General features: G+C 46.8%; 1 protein-coding gene across 1 annotated transcript in view; it reads right to left on the bottom strand.

Annotated features, from left to right (window-relative positions):
• Nucleotides 1-17820, bottom strand: part of tlx2 (T cell leukemia homeobox 2) — a 97277-nt gene that overhangs the window by 6472 nt on the left and 72985 nt on the right. Inside the window, exon 2 of the mRNA XM_086004948.1 lies at nucleotides 10383-10620. Within this exon, the coding sequence (XP_085861074.1) occupies nucleotides 10383-10620 (238 nt within the window). The remainder of the gene's footprint in view (nucleotides 1-10382; nucleotides 10621-17820) is intronic.

Below are 17820 nucleotides of genomic sequence, written 5' to 3'. Positions count from 1 at the left end.
CCATGTTGACTTTGTCCGATCCTGTCACTGTTTTCCAAGTGCTCTGCTATTACATCTTTTATAATGGACTCTAGCATTTTCCCCACTACTGATGTCAGGCTTACCGGTCTATAATTCCCCGTTTTCTCTCTACCACCTTTTTTGAATAGTGGGGTAACATTAGCTACCCTCCAATCCATGGGAACTGTTCCAGAGTCTATCGAATTTTGGAAGATGACCAGCAATGCATCTACTATTTCTAGGGTCACTTCCTTAAGTACCCTAGGATGTAGATTATCAGGCCCTGGGGATTTATCGGCCTTCAATCCTGTCAATTTCCCTAACACCATTTCCCTACAAATACTGATTTCTTCACCACCACTTTCTCAAGGACAATTAGGGTTAGGCAATAAATGCCGGCCTTACCAGCGATGCCCATATCACACGAATAAATAAAAAAATATACAAATGCAAGTCTCCCTTTTTGCTCATGTTTCTATGACTGTGTGTGTATCTGTCCCTGTACCAGAGCTGGAAGAGGAAGAGCTGAGTCGAGAGGTAAGGGTTAGCAGAGTTTGCAAATGTAAAGGTGGAGTGAACCCATGGACGGATTCATAAATGAGTCCATAAGGATTTTGAAATCAATGCATTGCGGGTCAGGAAGCCATTGCAGGTTGGTGAAGAACGGTTAGCAGGACATTGTACTGAGCAGCTATGACAGTCCTCTAGGAAGACAGTGGGAGGTGAGACGTTCCAGAGTCCAGTATGAGTTGGGTTGGGACACAGTGCAATGAGTGTCAATGACAACACCGTGAACATGCAAAGTGAAGGGCAGGAGTGTAGGGTGGTGTGTTTGGAGCTTAAGAGGAAGAAAGGGATGAGATTTCCTCTTGAGCTGATTTTCTTTGTTTGATCGCGAGCATGTTTAGAATTTCCCGCTAAATACCAAACAACAACTTGCATTTGGACAACGCCTTTAACATAATAAAACGTCCCAAGGTGCTTCACAGGAGCGATTATCAAACAAAATTTGACACCGAACTGCAGAAGGAGATATTAGGACAGGTTGAAAGAGGTAGGTTTTAAGGAGCGTCTTAAAGGAGGAGAGAGAGGCGGAGAGGTGTAGTGAGGGAATTCCAGAGCTTAGGATAGTGGAGCGATGAGCAGGAGGCCAGAATTGGAGGAGCGCGGATATCTCGGAGAGTTGTAGGGCTGGAGGAGATTACAGGGATCGGGAGGGGCGAGGCCATGAAAGAATTTGACAACTAGGATGAGAATTTTTAAATTGAGGCGTTGCCGGACCAAAGTTGCAGATCAAGTCTCAGCAATTGTACTTAGAGTGTTGCTAAGCATGGGGGCATATTTTCTGACTAACGCACAAACATCTGCGATTCAAAGCGTGCACAGGAATCTAGAACATATTCACAAGCAAGCAGCACCGATCGGGAAAATAACCCCCACAGCGACCCTGAGAGTTCAGAGGGTGGCAATGACTGCAGCAGCATTGACAAAACAGGGAGGGGGAGAGGATCATAGAATGATACAGCACAGAAGGAGGCCATTCGGCCCATCGTGCCTGTGCCGGCTCTTTGAAAGAGCTGTCCAAGTAGTGCCATTTCCCCGTGCTCTTTCCCCAGAGCCCTGCAATATTTTCCTTCATCGAGTATTTATCCAATTCCATTTTGAAAGTTACTATTGAATCTGCTTCCAGGCAGCGCGTTCCAAACCGTAACAACTCGCTGCGTAAATTTTGTTTTTCTCCCTTGTCCCCCCGCTGGTTCTTTTGTCAATGATCTTAAATCTGTGTCCTCTGCCGCTGGAAGCAGTTTCTTCTTCTCAAAAACCCTCTCATCATTTTGAACCTCTCTTTTAAATCTCCCCATAACCTCTGCTGCTGCAAGAGGTTGGAGGTCAAAGGTTGAAGGTGAGAGAGACAGAGAGAGTTCGCTGATAAGAAAACAAACTTTTTTCAGGATGGGCCTGAATGATGGTGGAGGTGCTGGGGGGGGGGTCGGGCGAGTTGGATGCGCTCGTTGGCTTTCTCTTATCCCTACATTCTTGTGATATTATCCTATTCATACTTCTCAGGTGGACGGCAGGTTTGAACACATCTGCCGCTCAGGTGGCTGGCCGGCAAACCGAGCTGTAATTTACTGCACAAATTTGAGTAATCGTTGTTTCCTCAGGGATAGTATCAGATTCTTATGTCAGTGACGGGCAATTAGACTGCTGAAGACAGTCCTGAGTAGGGAAGATCACACACACATACCCCCGGGCCGACAGTGCAAACAACTAACACAGGGAGGGGCAAGTGACTCAGTCAACTCACCAACGCTTTAACTGACAGCCCTCTGGCCTCAACATTGAGTTCAACAATTTCAGATCGTAACCACCGCTCCCATTTTCTCAGGGCAGCAGGTGGTTCTGCTGTAACCATTAGAACATAAGAAATAGGAGCAGGAATAGGCCACTTGGCCCTTCGAACTGCCTCTGGATCTATTTTTTGTCTCTTTACTTGCCCCATACATAGAATCATAGAAGTTTACGGCACAGAAGGAGGCCATTCGGCCCGTCGTGTCTGTACCGGCCGAAAAAGAGCTATCCAGCCTAATCCCACTTTCCAGCTCTTGGTCCGTAGCCCTGTAGGTTACGGCACTTCAAGTGCATATCCAAGTACTTTTTAAATGTGATGAGGGTTTCTGCCACTACCACCCTTTCAGGCAGTGAGATCCAAACCCCCACCACCGTCTGGGTGAAGAAAGTTCTCCTCAACTCCCCGCTAATCCTTCTACCAATTACCTTAAAACCCTTCATTTTGCCTGGCACCGTCATCCCTTTTGTCATTTTATCACACCTGCCCTCCACCCTATCTGCACCCTTTGTTCTTCCCCACCACTGCCTCCCCCTGCCACCCCTCCCCACCCGCCTCCGCCCCATCACCTTTTCCCTGGCTCCACACTTGCTTAGAAACTGTTAAATCTCTAACTTCTTCTTGTTCCGATGAAAGGTCATCGACCAGAATCGTAGGGGTGAGGAGGGAGGGTGAGGAGGGAGGGGTGGGGGGGGGGGGGGGGGCAATTGTAACCTAATGCGCTCGTTGAGAAACTGACGAGATCGGGTGCTACGCTAGTTTCGCACCCCGCCCGATTTCACTCTCCACTGAGGTCAAGGGAGGGTAATATTGGGCGGGGTGTAAAAACCGGCCTTTCACCTGATCCCGTCAGGTCCCTGACTGGCGGGTTAGCTTAAAATGACCCTCTCTGTTAACTCTGCCTCTAGCTGCACAGATGCTGCCTGACCTGCTGAGTGCTCCCAGCATTTTCTGTCTTTATTTCAGATTTCCAGCACAAAGTCTACGCTGTTAAGTGATTTCAATAGTAATCGTATATCTTTCTGCGGGGGGAAGATATGGTAGAGATATGCTATGAAGGCAGGGCAGGCAGGAATCGGGATCTAAGCATGGTGACACAAAATGGAGTAAGTCAGTTGTACATATACATGATATAGTCCACATATCCTAATATACCACATATATACAACATACATGTATAATCACCATATATAGACTAACCCCATCTTCATTACATATACTATGTATAATACTCATTAATCTATAATCCTCACCTTCATTACATACTATGATTAACCCACATTATCCTAATAATCAACAAATTCATTACATAAAATATTCTTAACCCACATTAATCTATAATCAATATATCCATCCCATAATACTTTTAACCCCCATTTTTATGAAAATTATTTATCTAGGGTCGACAAGAAACCCGCAATGATCCCTTATAGTGTACGGTTTGCGGTACATAATCGATTAATCCCTAATAATCCCACGGGTTTTGTTTTTGTGTCACCATGCTTAGATCCCGATTCCTGCCTGCCCTGCCTTCATAGCATATCTCGACCATATCCTCCCCCTGCAGAAAGATATACGATTACCATTGAAATCACTTAACAGCGTAGAGTTTGTGCTGCCCTTCACTGCTGGCTGGGCCTTGCACGCTGGTTCCTATGGAGTACACCGAACCTACAGCACAGAGACAGGCCATTCGGCCCAACTGGCCTATGCCAATGATTATACTCCACACAAGGTGCCTCCCACTCTAATTACCTCTTACCACCCTGTCCCCATAGTTCTCCATTCCCTCTGCTTCATGTATGCATCAAGCCTGCCCTTGAATGTGTCAATGCTATTTGCTTCAACCATTCCACGTGGCAGCGAGCTCCACAATCTGATTTTTTTTTAAGAGAAAGAGAGAGACCAGGAAGAATGATGGGAATAAACAAAAGACTTGGGGGAAAAAATTCAGTATCGCCCCATTTGGGGCGCTATTATTGGCGGTGCGCAAAGTTTAGCGCCTGGCGCTAATTATCGCCTCCGACAGCAAACTTGGCTTTTATTGCCCCTGGAGGTGATTGGAGCGCTAAATCAGACGCTTCACACCTGTCTTAAGGTGCAAAGGCCGAGGAGCGAGGCGCTACCTCAGAGCGCGGGCGAAGCAAGGAAGGGCAAATCAAAATGAACCTGCAAAGTGCTGCTCAGTACCCAAAACTCCTTCACACAGCGTTGAATCTCTCCAGAAGTCTCTCTCTCTCTCTCAGAATACGTGGTGCAAAAATGTCACCGACAAAAAAAGGCAGGAAGCGGTCGCCTTTAAATAGCGCTCCCCCAGTCCCTTTCTGACAGCAAAACGCTCCCCTCAACCTGTCGTTGCTAGCGGCAGGTGGTAAGGCAGGGGGCGCCACTCAATATCCGGTCCGGGGCATTACCGGGGCATTGCGCACTTGACTGATGTCACAATCTGCCGGCGCAGGAGATCGTGGCGGTAGTGTTTAGCGCTGCCACAAAATGCCTAGTTAATTTCGCGAGCGGCGCAAACATCGCCGCGCCCGGGCGCTAGTTGCTTTGCGCCCCATTAGCGCCCTCTTAAGGCGCTAACGGGAGGCGCAAACAACTGAATTTTTCCCCTTGCATTTCTATAGCGCCTTTCGCAACCTCAGGACGTCTCAAAGCGCTTTACAGCCACTGAAGTACTTTTTGAAGTGTAGTCACTGTTGTAATGTACGAAACGCAGCAGCCAATTTGTGCACAGCAAGCTCCCACAGGCAGCAATGACATAAATGACCTGTTTTAGTGATGGTGGTTGAGGGATAATTATTGGCCAGGACACCGGGGAGAACCTCCCCTGCTCTTCTTCAAAATAGTGTCATGGATCATTTACGTTACACCTGAGAGAGCAGACGGGGCCTCAGTTTAACATCTCATCCGAAAGACGGCACCTCCGACAGTGCAGCACTCCCTCAGTGGGAGTGCCAGTGGGAGAGTCAGCCTGGATTAAGCACTCAAGCCTCTGGAGTGGGACTTGAACAACAACTTGCATTAATACAGCGATTTTAATGCAGTAAAATGTCCCCAAGGCGGTTCACAGAAGCGTTATCAGACAAAATTTGAACCCATGACCTTCTGACTCAGAAGTGAGAGTACAAACTAGGGCTGACACCCTGCAGTGGAGAAAGGTGACCAACAGGTAACGAGAGTTTACAGGTAACGGGAGTTTACAGGTAATGAGAGTTTACAGGTAACGAGAGTTTACAGGTAAAGAGAGTTTACAGGTAAAGAGAGTTTACAGGTAACGAGAGTTTACAGGTAACGAGAGTTTACAGGTAAAGAGAGTTTACAGGTAACGAGAGCTTACAGGTAACGAGAGTTTACAGGTAATGAGAGTTTACAGGTAACGAGAGTTTACAGGTAACGAGAGTTTACAGGTAACGAGAGTTTACAGGTAAAGAGAGTTTACAGGTAATGGGAGTTTACAGGTAATGGGAGTTTACAGGTAATGGGAGTTTACAGGTAATGAGAGTTTACAGGTAATGGGAGTTTACAGGTAAAGAGAGTTTACAGGTAAAGAGAGTTTACAGGTAATGGGAGTTTACAGGTAACGAGAGTTTACAGGTAATGAGAGTTTACAGGTAACGAGAGTTTACAGGTAACGAGAGTTTACAGGTAACGAGAGTTTACAGGTAACGAGAGTTTACAGGTAAAGAGAGTTTACAGGTAATGGGAGTTTACAGGTAATGGGAGTTTACAGGTAATGGGAGTTTACAGGTAATGAGAGTTTACAGGTAATGGGAGTTTACAGGTAAAGAGAGTTTACAGGTAAAGAGAGTTTACAGGTAATGGGAGTTTACAGGTAACGAGAGTTTACAGGTAATGAGAGTTTACAGGTAACGAGAGTTTACAGGTAACGAGAGTTTACAGGTAACGAGAGTTTACAGGTAAAGAGAGTTTACAGGTAATGGGAGTTTACAGGTAATGGGAGTTTACAGGTAATGGGAGTTTACAGGTAATGAGAGTTTACAGGTAATGGGAGTTTACAGGTAACGAGAGTTTACAGGTAATGGGAGTTTACAGGTAAAGAGAGTTTACAGGTAACGGGAGTTTACAGGTAAAGAGAGTTTACAGGTAACGAGAGCTTACAGGTAATGAGAGTTTACAGGTAATGGGAGTTTACAGGTAACGAGAGTTTACAGGTAATGGGAGTTTACAGGTAACGAGAGTTTACAGGTAATGGGAGTTTACAGGTAATGAGAGTTTACAGGTAATGGGAGTTTACAGGTAATGGGAGTTTACAGGTAATGGGAGTTTACAGGTAAAGAGAGTTTACTGGTAATGGGAGTTTACAGGTAACGAGAGTTTACAGGTAATGGGAGTTTACAGGTAACGAGAGTTTACAGGTAACGGGAGTTTACAGGTAATGAGAGTTTACAGGTAATGGGAGTTTACAGGTAATGAGAGTTTACAGGTAACGAGAGTTTACAGGTAACGGGAGTTTACAGGTAATGGGAGTTTACAGGTAATGGGAGTTTACAGGTAACGGGAGTTTACAGGTAACGGGAGTTTACAGGTAACGAGAGTTTACAGGTAATGGGAGTTTACAGGTAACGAGAGTTTACAGGTAATGGGAGTTTACAGGTAACGGGAGTTTACAGGTAACGAGAGTTTACAGGTAACGGGAGTTTACAGGTAACGAGAGTTTACAGGTAATGGGAGTTTACAGGTAATGAGAGTTTACAGGTAATGAGAGTTTACAGGTAACGGGAGTTTACAGGTAACGAGAGTTTACAGGTAATGGGAGTTTACAGGTAACGGGAGTTTACAGGTAACGGGAGTTTACAGGTAACGAGAGTTTACAGGTAATGGGAGTTTACAGGTAACGAGAGTTTACAGGTAATGGGAGTTTACAGGTAACGGGAGTTTACAGGTAACGAGAGTTTACAGGTAACGGGAGTTTACAGGTAATGGGAGTTTACAGGTAACGAGAGTTTACAGGTAACAAGAGTTTACAGGTAATGGGAGTTTACAGGTAACGAGAGTTTACAGGTAATGGGAGTTTACAGGTAATGGGAGTTTACAGGTAACGGGAGTTTACTGGTAAAGAGAGTTTACTGGTAACGAGAGTTTACAGGTAACGGGAGTTTACAGGTAATGGGAGTTTACAGGTAACGAGAGTTTACAGGTAATGGGAGTTTACAGGTAACGAGAGTTTACAGGTAACGAGAGTTTACAGGTAATGAGAGTTTACAGGTAATGAGAGTTTACAGGTAATGGGAGTTTACAGGTAACGAGAGTTTACAGGTAATGGGAGTTTACAGGTAAAGAGAGTTTACAGGTAACGGGAGTTTACAGGTAATGAGAGTTTACTGGTAACGAGAGTTTACAGGTAATGGGAGTTTACAGGTAATGGGAGTTTACAGGTAAAGAGAGTTTACAGGTAATGAGTTTACAGGTAACGAGAGTTTACAGGTAATGGGAGTTTACAGGTAATGGGAGTTTACAGGTAAAGAGAGTTTACAGGTAACGGGAGTTTACAGGTAATGGGAGTTTACAGGTAAAGAGAGTTTACAGGTAACGGGAGTTTACAGGTAATGGGAGTTTACAGGTAAAGAGAGTTTACAGGTAACGAGAGTTTACAGGTAATGAGAGTTTACAGGTAATGAGTTTACAGGTAACGAGAGTTTACAGGTAATGAGTTTACATGTAACGAGAGTTTACAGGTAACGAGAGTTTACAGGTAATGAGAGTTTACAGGTAACGAGAGTTTACAGGTAATGAGAGTTTACAGGTAATGAGTTTACAGGTAACGAGAGGTTACAGGTAACGAGAGTTTACAGGTAACGAGAGTTTACTGGTAAAGAGAGTTTACAGGTAACGAGAGTTTACAGGTAAAGAGAGTTTACTGGTAACGAGAGTTTACAGGTAACGAGAGTTTACAGGTAATGAGTTTACAGGTAACGAGAGTTTACAGTTAACGAGAGTTTTTAGGTAACGGGAGTTAACAGGTAAAGAGAGTTTACAGGTACCGAGAGTTTACAGGTAATGGGAGTTTACAGGTAACGGGAGTTTACAGGTAAAGAGAGTTTACAGGTAACGAGAGCTTACAGGTAATGAGAGCTTACAGGTAAAGAGTTTACAGGTAACGAGAGTTTACAGGTAAAGAGTTTACAGGTAATGAGAGTTTACTGGTAAAGAGTTTACAAGTAACGAGAGTTTACAGGTAACGAGAGTTTACAGGTAAAGAGTTTACAGGTAACGGGAGTTTACAGGTAAAGAGAGTTTACAGGTAACGGGAGTTTACAGGTAACAGGAGTTTACAGGTAACGAGAGTTTACAGGTAATGGGAGTTTATAGGTAACGAGAGTTTACAGGTAATGAGAGTTTACAGGTAACGGGAGTTTACAGGTAACGAGAGTTTACAGGTAATGGGAGTTTACAGGTAACGAGAGTTTACAGGTAAAGAGGGTTTACAGGTAACAAGAGTTTACAGGTAACGGGAGTTTACAGGTAACGGGAGTTTACAGGTAACGAGAGTTTACAGGTAATGGGAGTTTACAGGTAATGAGAGTTTACAGGTAAAGAGAGTTTACAGGTAAAGAGGGTTTACAGGTAACGAGAGTTTACAGGTAACGGGAGTTTACAGGTAATGAGAGTTTACAGGTAACAAGAGTTTACAGGTAACGAGAATTTACAGGTAACGGGAGTTTACAGGTAACAAGAGTTTACAGGTAATGAGAGTTTACAGGTAACAAGAGTTTACAGGTAACGGGAGTTTACAGGTAACGAGCATTTACAGGTAATGAGAGTTTACAGGTAAGCGATGTTACCACAGCTCCAAGGGTTAAATTATGGGAAGAGATTATATAAACTAGGCTTGTATTCCCTGGAATATAGAAGGTTAAGGGATGATCTGTTGGAGTTTTTTTTAAGGATTTTTGAAATGAATTAATAGGGTCGATAGAGAGAAACTTTTTGCACTGGTGGGCGAGTCTAGGACAAGGGGACATAACCTTAAAATCAGATCCAGGCCATTCAGGAGAATAGTTGGCAAACACTTCTCCACACAAAGGGTGGTAGAAGTCTGGAACTCTCTCCAACAGAAAGCAGTGTATGCTCGCTCAATTAATAATTTGCAACCTGAGATTGATCGATTTTTGTTAGACAAGGGTACAGAAGGATCTGGAGCCAAGGTGGTTGGATGGAGTTAAGATACAGATCAACCATGATAAGACCATAAGAAGATAAGAAATAGGAGCAGGAGTCGGCCATTCGGCCCCTCAAGCCTGCTCCGCCATTCAATAAGATCATGGCTGATCATCAACTCCACTTGCCCGCCCTATCCCCACATCCCTCGGTGCCCAAAAATCTATCTCAGCCTTGAATATACTCAGTGAATCAGCCTCCACAGCCCTCCGGGGTAGAGAATTCCAAAGATTCACAACCCTCTGAGTGAAGAAACTTCTTCTTATCTCAGTCCTAATCTCATTGAAACTTATAAAATTCTGACAGGACTGGACAGACTAGATGCAGGAAGGATGTTCCCGATGGTCGCGGAGTCCAGAACCAGGGGTCACAGTCTAAGGATAAGGGGTAAGCCATTTAGGACAGAGATGAGGAGGAATTTCTTCACCCAGAGAGTGGTGAACCTGTGGAATTCTCTACCACAGAAGGCAGTTGAGGCCAACACATTAAATATATTCAAGAAGGAGTTGGATATATTTCTTAAGGCTAAAGGGATCAAGGGGTATGGGGAGAAAGCAGGGACAGGGTACTGAATTTGGATGATCAGCCTATATTATGATCGCATTGAATGGCGGAGCAGGCTCGATGGGCCGAATGGCCTACTCCTGCTCCTATCTCCTATCTTCTATGTAAAAGGCCGACCCCTTATCCTGAGACTAAGACACCTAGTTCCAGACTCTCCAGCCAGGGGAACAGTCTCTCAGCATCTACCCTGTCAATCCTCCTAAGAATTTCTATACGTTTCAATGAGATACGCTGAACAGGCTCGAGAGGCTGAATGGCCTCCTCCTGGTTCCTATGATGGTGTTACCTCCACTTGGTCCTTCTGTTCTGAAACCAGGTCTTGACTTGGGCATCGGTCATCTTGAGGGCTTTGGCCAGCGTCGCCCGCTCGGCCGAGGCCAGGTACTTCTGCCGGTGGAAGCGCTTCTCCAGCTCGCAGATCTGCAGGCGGCTGAACGAGGTCCTGGGCTTCTTCCGCTTGGGAGGGGTGCGGTTCTGGTACGGGTGGCCGATCCTCCTAGCCACGTTGAAGGGGGAGAGGGCAGCTGGTGAGAGCAGAGGGGGAGAAGTCAACGGTCGGCAAAAAAACTGATACACCGTCGCAACAAGGGAGGGGGGAGAAGGTTTTTTTTGGGCACTAATTGTATCAAGGGATATGGGGATAGGGCGGGAAAGTGGAGTTGCTGTAAAAGTTCAGCCATGATCTCATTGAATGGCGGAGCAGGCTCGAGGGGCCGTATGGCCGACTCCTGCTCCTATTTCTTATGTTCTTATGGGATGTGAGGTTTCCTTCTGGCTCTCCTCCCTTTGGACATCGTACATTCGCTGTTGTTATATCATTTAACGTTTAACTTTTATTATATTTTATTTCCCTGCGAATTTGTCACGGGTTTTTTTCCCCCCCTTTCCTCTCCACTGAGAGGGCTGGCTGCAGCTGGCTCGCTCTACCATGCCCCCTGCCCGACCGGACGTGGTTCACAGGCGAGTCTGGGCAGTGACTGTTGGACCGTTAAAGGGCATCGCAGTCGAGCCCGCTCCTACTCTCATCTGGCGGGTGACACGCGAGCACGCTTCAGCGACCAGGGAGCAGGGATCTTGCGACAACGGCCTCACCTTTCGTACTGTACTGTTACACAACTATCACCCTAGCTGAGATCAACCAGCTCAGTACAGGCCGGGAATCGAACCTGGGATCTTCCTGATCTGTGCGTCGCCTGCCCCATGAGCAAAGTAAAAAGAAAACGTTTAAAGACTTACTTCTCCGGGCCTTTTCTGGCCCCGACTCCTCTACCCTACAGCTTCTAAAGTTAAAAGTTCTCATCCTTGTGTTCGTGGCCTCAGCCCTCCCTACCTCTGTCACCTCCTCCAGCCCTACAACCCTCCGAGATCTCTGCACTCCAACAATTCTGGCCTCTTGTGCACCCCTGATTTTAATCGCTCCACCATTGGCGGCCGTACCTTCAGCCGTCCTGGCCCTAAGCTCTGGAATTCCCTCCCTAAGCCGCTCCGCCTCTCTACCTCTCTCTCCTCCTTTAACACCCCATCTCACTACTTCGCTCTTCTCCTTCAGGACGCTCCTTAAATCCTGCCTCTTTGACCAAGCTTTTGGCCATCTGTCCTAATATCTCCTTATGTGGCTCAGTGTCAAATTTTGTTTGATTACGCTCCTGTGAAGCGCCTCGGGACGTTTCACTACGTTAAAAGCACGATATAAATATACATTGTTGTTGTAGCCTCTCCCGGCAGGAAAGCCACAACGGTTTCCCCTCTCAGTCCACCAGTTAAAAGAGTGGTCAGGCCCCGATGATGTCATCGGAGCCCAATCAGCATATTTAAAGGAGGACCCCGCTGGTATCAGGCAGGGGGTTGCCACCTGCTCAGACCAGCGGGTTAAAAATGGAAGACTGTGGGAAGGGAGCGTGACATCGGTGGGTAAGTCTCCCGGCCAGATTTAACTGCCCGCCCGGGTTCCGACAGGTGGGCAGGGTTAAAATCGCCCCCTGTAGAGTTGCCTGGAGCGTAAAGGTTTCCCGGCAGGACAAGTGGCAGAACTGGGAGACGCAGAACTGAGGCGCTACAGCACCATCGTTGGCAGGAGGGTGTAATTACAGCGTGACAAGTTTACATAGGCCCGTTCTATTGTAAATGTGGATGTAGAAATCTATAATGTTAAGAAGTTGACACGAAAGTGTGATAGAAACCTGACAACAACAAGGAAGGTTTTGTAGAGAGGAAGTGTGTGTGAACATAAGATTTTTAATATATTTTTATAGATATATGGGTATATTTTGCAAGGTTCCACACCCTGCGTACAGCCTTTCCTGATTGGGACCATTAAAAAGAAAGAACTTGCATTTATATAGCGCCTTTCATGACCTCAGGAGTCCCAAAGCGCTTTACAGCCAATGAATACTTTTGAAGTGTAGTCACTGTTGTAATGTGGGAAATGCGGCAGCCAATTTGTGCACAGCAAGGTCCCACAAACAGCAATGTGATAATGACCAAATAATCTGTTTTAGTGATGTTGATTGAGGGATAAATATTGGCCAGGACACCGGGGAGAACTCCCCTGCTCTTCTTCGAGATAGTGCCGCGGGATCTTTTACGCCCACCTGAGAGGGCAGACGGGGTCTCGTTTTAATGTCTCATCTGAAAGACGGCACCTCCGACAGTGCAGCACTCCCTCGGCACTGCACGGGGAGTGTCGGCCTAGAATTTAGGCTTAAGTCTCTGGAGTGGGGACTTGACTCCATTGGCTGTAAAGCGCTTTGGGACTCCTGAGTTTGCGAAAGGCGCTATAGAAATGCAAGTCTTTCTTTTTCCTCTGGTTGCTCTCCAGTGACCTCTACTGGCAATGAATGTGTATAACAGGTGAAGACTGGCACCCTCTTAGTGTGGAACAGCCTGCCAAACACTCACTGTCTAGGTTATGCCAGTGCCCTTGGAACTGTATCCCAGCAAGAGTCAGTGCCTGCAGCAAACGGAGAGAGAAAAAATGAAATGAAAAAAAAAGGAAACTGCAGGAATAACATCACAAATCGTTAATCCTTCAGTGTGGATGTTAAGCATCAGGGGCTGAGTGGATCAGCAAGAGCACAAAGCCGCACCCGCACCTGAAGAAATCTATGGTGTAAAAGTGCTGGGCCGGAACAAATCTAAACCTTAACGGCAATGTTTAATCTCAAACTCTCTTCTTCATCAGTTTGCGACACCGTGTGAATCTCGATTTGATCCCATTTCGCCATGGCACCAACACAACCAGGGCTGGATAGTCTCCCCTCTCTCTCTCTCTCGCTCTAACATTCTTGCTCTGCCTACGTGTCTCTGTCTGTCTCTCTCGCTCAGTCTCCATTTCTCTTGGAATTTTTTGAGGATGTAACAGGTAAAATAGATAAGGGAGGACCAGTGGATGTGGTGTATTTGGACTTTCAGAAGGCTTTTGATAAGGTCCCGCATAAGAGATTAGCATGTAAAGTTAAGGCACATGGGATTGGGGGCAAGGTATTGACTTGGATAGAGAACTGGTTGGCAGACAGAAAGCAAAGAGTTGGAATAAACGGCTCTTTTTCCGAGTGGCAGGCAGTGACCAGTGGGGTACTGCAGGGATCGGTCCTTGGACCCCAGCTATTCACAATATATATTAATGATCTAGACAAGGGAACTAGATGTAATATCTCCAAATTTGCAGACGACACAAAGCTGGGTGGGCGTGTGTGCTGTGAGGAGGATGCCGAGAAACTCCAGGATGATTTGGACAGGTTGGGTGATTGGGCAAAAGCATGGCAGATGCAATATAACGTGGATAAATGTGAGGTTATCCACTTTGGTGGCAAAAACAGGAAGGCAGATTATTATTTGAATGACAATAGATTGGGAGAAGGAGAAGTGCAACGAGACCTGGGTGTCCTTGTGCACCAGTCGCTGAAGGTAAGCATGCAGGTGCAGCAGGCGGTTAAGAAGGCAAATGGTATGTTGGCCTTCATAGTGAGAGGGTTTGAGTACAGGAACAAGGATGTCTTGCTGCAGTTGTACAGGGCCTTGGTGAGACCACATCTTGAGTATCGTGTGCAGTTTTGGTCGCTTTATCTGAGGAAGGATGTTCTTGCCATGGAAGGAGTTCACCAGGCTGATACCTGGGATGGCAGGAATGATGTATGAGGAGAGATTGGGTCGATTGGGCTTGTACTCGCTGGAGTTTAGAAGAATGAGAGGGGATCTCATTGAAACTTATAAAATTCTGACAGGACTGGACAGACTAGATGCAGAAAGGATGTTTCTGATGGCGGGGCAGTCCAGATCCAGGGGTCACAGTCTAAGGATAAGGGGTAAGCCATTTAGGACAGAAATGAGGAGGGATTTCTTCACCCAGAGAGTGGTGAACCTGTGGAATTCTCTACCACGGAAGGCAGTAGAAGCCAATTCATTAAATATATTCAAGAAGGAGTTGGATATATTTCTTAAGGCTAAAGGGGTCCAGGGGTATGGGGAGAAAGCAGGGACCGGGTACTGAAATTGGATGATCAGCCATGATCGCATTGAATGGCAGAGCAGGCTCGAAGGGCCAAATGGCCTACTCCTGCTCCTATCTTCTATGTTTCTATGTTTCTATGTTTCTCTTGCTCACACTCTGTTTTGCTCTCTCATGAAAAGAAAGACTTGCATTTCAACAGCGCCTTTCACGACCTCGGGACGTGCTGTACAACCAATGAAGTATTTTTTTGAAGTGCAGTCACTGTTGTAATATGGGAAACGCGGCAGCCAATCTGCGCACAGCAAGATCCCACAAACAATGACCAGATAATCTGTTTTATTGGTGTTGTTTGAGGGATAGATATTGGCCAGGGCAGCGGGGAGAACTCCCCTGTTCGAAATAGTGGCCGTGGGATCTTTTAAGTCCACCTGAGAGGGCAGAAGGAGCCTCAGTTGAATGTCTCATCCAAAAGACGGCACCTACGACAATGCAGCACTCCCTCGGTACTGCACTGGAGTGTCAGCCTAGATTTTTGTGCTGAGATCAGAGTTCGATACAACTGAGTCCAGGACAAAGCAGCACCCCATCCACCACCTTAAACATTCACTCCCTCCACCACCGGGGCACCGTGTCTGCAGTGTGTACCATCTACAAGATGCACTGCAGCAACTCGCCAAGGCTTTTTCGGCAGCACCTCCCAAACCCGCGACCTCTTCCACCCAGAAGGACAAGGGCAGCAGGCTTGGAAATATATCGCCGTTCCTTCATCGTCGCTGGGTCAAAATCCTGGAACTCCCGGCCTAACAGCACTGTGGGAGCACCTTCACCACACGGACTGCAGCGGTTCAAGAAGGTGGCTCACCACCACCTTCTCAAGGACAATTAGGGACGGGCAATAAATGCTGGCCTTGCCAGTGATGCCCACATCCCGTGAACTAATACAAAAAAGCTCGCTTGGCCACTTCAGATCGCAGTTAAGAGTCAACCATGTTGGTGTCAGACTGGAGTTACATATAGGCCCAGACCTGGTAAGAAGGGTTTCCATTCCTGAAGGACATTAGTGAACCAGTTGGGTTTTTACAACCTTCCGACAGCTTCATGGTCACTTTTACTGAGACCAATTTTTTCATTTCTGGATTTGTTTTTTAACTTAATTCAAATTCTCATAAACTGCTGTGGTGGGATTTGAATTCACATCCATTTGGATTGCTAGTACAGTAACATAACCGCTACACTACCGATTGGCAGGGCTCATTGGGAGCACAGTTCCCTCCCAGTTTGAGCCTCCTGGAGGCTGCCGTAGAAGCAGACGAGAGCCTGTGTTGCGGGATATCTGGGCCTTCGCGAGACAAGCTAAGCCTGGCGACAAGGCCTCAGCTGCGACAGGCGGGCCTAGTACTGCCACTCGCTCCAGAGACGCCTGCGCGCTTTCAATGCAACACTCCTGCACACTGGTCGCTGCGGTGTGGAAGCTGCTGGACAGGCACATCGCCCAATGACTGCTAGAGTCTGTCGTGCTCTGAAAGTGTTCTTCCTTTGAGTACGGACAATCTGGGTCCCCCGCCTGTGCAGCTGCTGGAGGGGGCTCTCTCGTCCTCCAACGAGGGACCTCCTCTTCCTCCTCCTCCTGCTCTTCCTGTTCCAGTTCGCCAGTGCTCGGTGATTTCACCTCAGTGCTCCCCTCGCACTCCCTACCTGTCTCCTTCCTCACCCCCTGCCCCACCCTCACCCCCACAGTGGATGTAGCTGGGCTGCTGCATGCCAAGTCTTGGAATTGCGACTGGGTGACTGGTGAGATACTTCTTGAAGGTTGCATGGAGGGTTCAGCCTCTAATTGGTCTGCTGATCCTGCGGAGACATAAAGAGAGGACAAACATAAAAACAAATTAATAGCTGGGTGAATGTATAGCCATGGGTTTCATCACCACTGTCATCGGCATGGGAAGGTCCTGAAAATTGACATAGATTCATGCAGCACAGCAGGAGGCCATTTGGCCCATTTTCCCTGTGCCGGCTCTTTGGTAGAGCTCTCCAAATAGTCCCACTCCCCCCTCGCTCTTTCCCCACAGCCCTGCAAATTTTTCCCCTTCAAGTATGTATCCAATTCCCTTTTGAAAGTTCCTATTGAATCTGCTTCCACCGCCCTTTCAGGCAGCGCATTCCAGATCACAACAACTCGCTGCGTAAAAAAAAGATTCTCCTCATCTCTCCCCTCTGGTTGTTTTGCCAATTTTCTTAAACCAGTGTCCTCTGGTTACCCAGCCTCCTGCCACTGGAAACAGCTTCTCCCGACTACTCTATCAAAGCCCCTCATGATTGTGAACACCTCTCTTAAATCTCCCGTTAAGCCTTCTCTGCTCCAAGGCGAACAACCCCAGCTTCTCCAGTCTCTCCACATAACTAAAGTCCCTCATCCCTGGTACCATTGCGGTAAATCTCCTCGGCACCCTCTCCAAGGCCTTGCCATCCTTCCTAAAGTGTGGTGTCCTGAACTGGGTATCGTTTTGGACACAGGACTGGGAGGGAAGGAAGGATGGGTACAAGGGTCGCATGTCCACCCACATCACCATCTCCTGTCACCTCTAGCGTTGCTGGAGCTCTACAGCCCTTTCCTTAAATGGGGAGACTTCCTGAACTGTAGCAGGTCCTCCACCAGTAGCTGGGGCAGTCCAATACTGATCAAACGCTGCTCTCTCCTACACAGACACCTCTGCAGCACCGTGACCTCCTACAACATCAGAAGTGTCCATCCCCTTTGCATTCAGAAGGATTTGCAGTCACTTTGAAGGTGGTGCTGCTTCACTGAACTTCGTTCATTAGGAGCCTTGCAGATACTTGTGTGGAGTGAGAATGGATTGTAATTGGTAGATCAATCCTTATTGTGGAAGAGGCCACACCGTACTTACACAAGGCTATTTAAGTAGCTCAGTAACATTGAATGATAAGAAACACAAGGTAGATACCACAAGGCTCACAAACATCTTTTAAAAATCTGTGTAATGGATCACACTTACTTTCCTGTCCTGGTGAGGTCATTAAACTTCTTTTGGCATTGCTCCCATGTCCTTCAATGCTGCTGCTGATGGCTTCAGCCCCCTCTTACCAGGCCAGGAGCATCACAACCTTCCTTCCATGTTGGGTAAATAGAATACCTGTCCGATGCTCTACTTCCTGCAACAGTTGTTCAATGGCCTCGGCATCAGTGCAGCGTGCTCTTATGTGACCTGCCCTCATTATAGACGTATTCCACTGTGGTTTTTTTTAACCACTGCCA

Source organism: Somniosus microcephalus, chromosome 2 (genome assembly GCF_052327205.1).
Source record: "Somniosus microcephalus isolate GS21.2 chromosome 2, FLI_Smic_1.0, whole genome shotgun sequence".
In the NCBI taxonomy this organism is placed as follows: domain Eukaryota; kingdom Metazoa; phylum Chordata; class Chondrichthyes; order Squaliformes; family Somniosidae; genus Somniosus; species Somniosus microcephalus.
Note: the sequence above shows the minus strand (reverse complement) of the source record. Positions and strands in the feature narration are given on the sequence as shown.